The sequence below is a fragment of the Vicia villosa genome, unplaced genomic scaffold (assembly GCF_029867415.1).
Source record: "Vicia villosa cultivar HV-30 ecotype Madison, WI unplaced genomic scaffold, Vvil1.0 ctg.000074F_1_1, whole genome shotgun sequence".
Classification (NCBI taxonomy): Eukaryota; Viridiplantae; Streptophyta; class Magnoliopsida; order Fabales; family Fabaceae; genus Vicia; species Vicia villosa.
In genome coordinates, this window is record NW_026704998.1 from 11072 (window position 1) to 16023 (window position 4952).

The 4952-nt window shown below is 30.2% G+C and overlaps 1 protein-coding gene across 1 annotated transcript; it reads left to right on the top strand.

Annotated features, from left to right (window-relative positions):
- Window positions 1-1571: 1571 nt before the first annotated feature.
- On the top strand, window positions 1572-3101 carry LOC131623592 (thiosulfate sulfurtransferase 18-like). Its single transcript, XM_058894591.1, has 5 exons — window positions 1572-1875; window positions 1980-2059; window positions 2194-2264; window positions 2353-2406; window positions 2527-3101. Exons 1-5 carry the CDS (start codon window positions 1736-1738, stop codon window positions 2620-2622), a joined length of 441 nt encoding a protein of 146 aa, XP_058750574.1. The 5' UTR covers window positions 1572-1735; the 3' UTR covers window positions 2623-3101.
- The last annotated feature ends 1851 nt before the right edge of the window (window positions 3102-4952 follow it).

The window sequence follows — 4952 nt, forward strand, 5'->3', positions numbered from 1 at the left end:
TCATGCGTGCAAGTGGATATTTGGAGTAATTTGAGCACTAAGTTATCAATATATATTTCATGCTTGTACCTCAATAAATCAAGATCAATGTTAGTCTTCAAAATATAATTCTTGAATAAGTTGAATTCTTTGATGCTAGCTTTTACACATGATGAATCTTGAGTACTTAATTTGATTAAATGCACTTGAGGCTTTTTCCATACTTTTGCCATGATCATTTGATTATTACTTTGTCTTCATCAAAACAAAATAGATGGAGAGTCTTGACTTCATAGTGGCGACCTCCGTCTATCACTTTGAGAAGGCGAGAAGGGAGGTTTCCTTTCTTTATCCTGATATGGACTTAAGCCGGATGGATCCCTTTCAAGTAATCTAAGATGGACAGCTAGTGGACAAAGAATAGCCCTTGTATTTACTCCTTTTTTTGTCGTTTTCTTATGCCCCCCAAAATGAGAGAATGGTTTTTGTAATTGTAATGAACGGTGGTGTCCCTCGAGGGCGCCTTCTATGTTAATTGTTCTTATTGCCTTGTAACTATTTTTTCGATGCTAACCCTTAAGCGTTTTGATGAGAGCGTTAGTTATTATTTCCTCCCTTTTTGCAATAATTTTATCGCTTGAGAAGGGTTTTGACAAGGATCCTGTTTTAAGAATCTGACATGTAGTTGTCTCCCAGGATGGCCATGATTCCTTTTGAGGACTCTACAGAATGATTACCCTTGTTGGAGGCAAGGATGCCACTTGAGGATCCAACAAGGTGATCGCCGCTATGGGCGGTAAGGATCCCACATGAGAATCCAGCAATATGATCGCCTCTATGGGCGTCAAGGATCCTACATCAGGATCCAACAAGATGATCGCCTCATGGCCTTCCCGCTTCTCCTTATAATCAACTTCGATGATATAAGGTTAACCTCAACTTCAAAAGTCTTCCTAACTAGTGTAACATGTGGCATGTCTTGGGGAAAACTGTTTTGGGTTGACGAAAGTCCCAATACTCACAAGACTCAAGAGTTAATCTCTATGATGCAAAACTCATTAAAATTATTCATCATATATAATTGACACACGTGAGACATAAAGTACATTCTCTCATTTCAGATTCACATTTTTACTCATTTAGACTCTTAATTAACTTGATCATTGAAGTACTTACATTATATATCCATATGTGTACTGCTGCATCGGAAGTCTACGTCAGCGTAACAGGAATCATCATTACCAATCAATCACAATTTTAATATATATATATATATATATATATATATATATATATATATATATATATATATATATATATATATATATATATATATATATATATATATATATATATATATATATATATAAACGGCGAAATGAAACAAGGATAAGCTTCAAAATCCAACTAATAAGTTTATTGAATCTTTTGGTTCTTTTATATATAATGGTCAACTTTTATGTTGAACATTATAATTGTTAAATGTTAAATGTTAAATCTACTTACAACCAAACCAATAGAAAAACAGTACTCAACAAACCGTGTCCTTCTCAAACAGCAGCAACAACACTGTATATAATAATTTTTCTCATACCATTTATTCACTCTGCTTTTTGTATTCAAGAGAGAGAGACCCTAGTTTTGAAACAAAACCAACGCGCTGCTTAAATATAAATACCATACGTGCTTGTATTTTTTTTTTTTCATACCAACAAAAGAATTTGAATGTTTTTAACTTTTAACCAAAATCACATAAATGACTCGTTGTTTAGCTTTTCTTCTTCTTCTTCTTCATTTTCTGTTTGTGTCGTGTAGCTCAGGAGCAAAGGTTGTGACTATTGATGTACAAGCAGCCAAGAACCTCATTCAGACAAATCATGTTTATCTTGATGTTAGGTGACCTACATATATATTTTTTAAGATTCTTAAAAACATAATTATTTAAGGAACTTTATAATTATTGATTTTTGTTTGTTTTGGATTTTGTTGGTAATTTGTAGGACGGTGGGAGAGTTTGTGAAAGGACATGTGGATGCAGCTAAGATCATTAATATTCCTTACATGGTAGATACATCTAAGGGTAACAAAACTTCAATCTCTCATAATTATAATAAGATTATTGCATATGTTTTTTAATCTTATTTAATAATAATGTTAAGATTTATTGGAAATTCTATGGTACAAATTTTAAGATATTGTGTTTTGGGAGACCAGGTAGGATGAAGAATCAAGATTTTTTAAAGGAGGTTTCATCTACTTTCAGCAAAGAAGATTATGTTGTTGTGGTAATTAATATTTTATTTGTATATTTAATTTATATTTTATAATTATTTCACTTACAGATTAGTAAAAAAATTAAAAAAACAATTTCAGGGTTGTCAAAGTGGGGTAAGATCTCTATATGCAACTTCTGATCTTCTAGCTGATGTAAGTTAACAAGTCATGCTTCAAACAAATTTCATACCTCATTTAAAAAAGGTTTTTATACATATTAAATTTTAGTTTTTTAATCATTTGTATTGATTTGATTTGAATTGAAATTGATAGGGTTTTAAGAATGTGAAGGACATGGGAGGAGGTTACATGGATTGGGTTAGAAACAAGTTTCGAGTGAAAACACCAGAAGCCAAAGAAGAGCTATAATCAATTATGTTACAACTTTTAAAGAGTTAATAGAATCTACTTTTTGCTTACTCCCTCTATTATAAATAAATTTGATATTTTATATTCAACAATTAATTTATTTGATCATAGAAGAGAGTATCTATGAGCTAATTGAAATTCATCGGAAGAACCTGTCCAAGAAAAGGCTTACACTATACTTAATATGGATTGAATTATTAATGGATAGATATTTTATTAATTCACTACATTTTTTTAAAAAAATTCAATACAACCAATTAAAGATAAATTAATTCAATACATCTATTATCATTAGTAAATTAATATCCATTTACTCAAAAAATTAATTTAAATATATTAATTTAATGTTTTTATAAAATGATCTTTATAAAAAAAAATCAAAGAATTTCTCTTTTGTTTTTATAAATAAAAATTGATTTGTTTTAATTTATGAAAAACTGAAATTTAAAATATAATTTTTTTAAAAAAAAGAAAAAATATCACTTTTTTAATTTTCGAAATAGCGAATTTTTAGTTTTTTGTATTTTTGGAAAAAAAATCGATTATTTATTTATTAAAATTGATTTTTTTAATCAAAAAATTGACTGTTTTCTAAATAAGATGTTTTTTAATTTTTGGGAAAAATTTTATTTTTTATTTTCGAGGTAAAAATGATTTTTTTTTAATTTTCGGAAAAAGTTGATTTTTTGTATTTAAAAAAACCAAATTTTGTTGGAAAATTTTGATTTTTGTATTTTCGAGAAAATCTATTATTTATTTTTTAAAAATTGGTTTTTTATATTTTTTGGAAAAAACAATTTTTGTATTTTTGAAAAACTTTTGGTTTATTGTATTTTTGGAAAAAAAAATTTTTTTGTATTTTCAAAAAAAAATTTTGTAGCAACTGTTAAGCAGTTTTTTTTTTAGTGGCAAGATGTACAAGCTTATCAATGGTACCTTTGTGTCCTTAATCTCAAAGAATTAGGATATCAAAACTATCAAAGACTATAGGCATATATCTTGCTGCACTACCATTTATAAAGTGATTTTCAAGGAGATGGTTGATAGAATTAGCAAGGTGTCAACTAGTATTATCAACAAGAGTTGGGCTGCCTTTGTGCCTGGTCAAAAAATCCATGACCATATTCTCCTGACGTATGAGCTTGTTAGAGGTTATGTAAGGAAGGATAGAATGTCTCGATGTATGTTACAATTGAATATACAAAAAGCTTATGACACAGTTGATTGACATGTTTTGGAGTCCATTTTAAAAGAGGTGGGATTTCCTAGGCAGTTCATAAGATGGGTGGTGGTTGTTGTGACAACTATGATTTACAAATTAAATGTTAATGGTAGTTGTGCTAAAGAGATGAAAGCTAGAAGGAGTTTGAGGCAAGGGTGTCTCATATCCCCTATTTTTTTGTTTATTAATATGGAGTAGTTACATAGGAAGCTAACAAAGCTTGCCAAAGTTCCTAATTTCAATTATCATGCTAAATGTGAGAAACTAAATATCATAAATATCAATTTTGCTGATGATTTGTTGTTGTTTTCCAGAGGTGAAACTAGATTTGTGCAGCTTATCATGGAAACTTTTGAAGATTTCTCCAAGTCTACAGGGCTCTATGTTAATCCTAACAAGTGCAAAATCAACTTTGGTGGCATGAATGAAGACACTAATAAGGAGATCAAGAAAATCCTAACAAGGGCTCTATGTTTGTTGCTTGTTATTGGGAAAGTTTCTCCTTTGTGTTAGGAGAAGGAATTAAATTGAATTAAAAAGAAGACAGACAAACAGACTGACTATTTTTGGTATTTTATTAGCTCGCTGAGATTCCTTGTGAACCTCATGCCTACATATCCCTAATGGAAGTCAGAGCTTAATGTAGTTCGGGGAACTAATTAGGGAAATTAATGATTTTCGGTGCCTTGCTTGAAGCTAGTGGTTGAAGCTCAAGGTTGAAGCTTGAATTAAATCGCTGTTTACAGTAAAGAGACATGAAATCATCTTTACAGAGAGGTATTTCTACTATTCCACCATAAACATTTTTAAAGTGACAGAAAAGCTAAAATGATGTTTCATTAAGAGAGTGGGCCTACTTGGTTGATCAAGTATGACAGCAACATGCCTCTTGAATGAAAGATTCTCAACCAAATTAGGGAAAGGGTCGTACAAGTCTGGGTGTGTTGTCAGAGCATGCCTTTCACGAGTCCTAAATGGGAGAATGTTTGAAATGATTGTTGTTTGAAATGATTGTTTGAAATGATTGTTTGTTTGTGGTGAGATAAGAGAAATATCTACCTATGAAGATGAGCTATGTCTATCTACTGTTTGAAAGATTTGATTTTTT

Excerpts from the sequence above, each read along its gene's own strand:
- LOC131623592 (XM_058894591.1), top strand. The coding sequence starts at position 1,736 with ATGACTCGTTGTTTAGCTTTTCTTCTTCTTCTTCTTCATTTTCTGTTT. Across the intron at positions 1,876-1,979 it reads CATGTTTATCTTGATGTTAG|GACGGTGGGAGAGTTTGTGA; the intron begins GTGACCTACATA and ends GGTAATTTGTAG. Across the intron at positions 2,060-2,193 it reads CATGGTAGATACATCTAAGG|GTAGGATGAAGAATCAAGAT; the intron begins GTAACAAAACTT and ends TTGGGAGACCAG.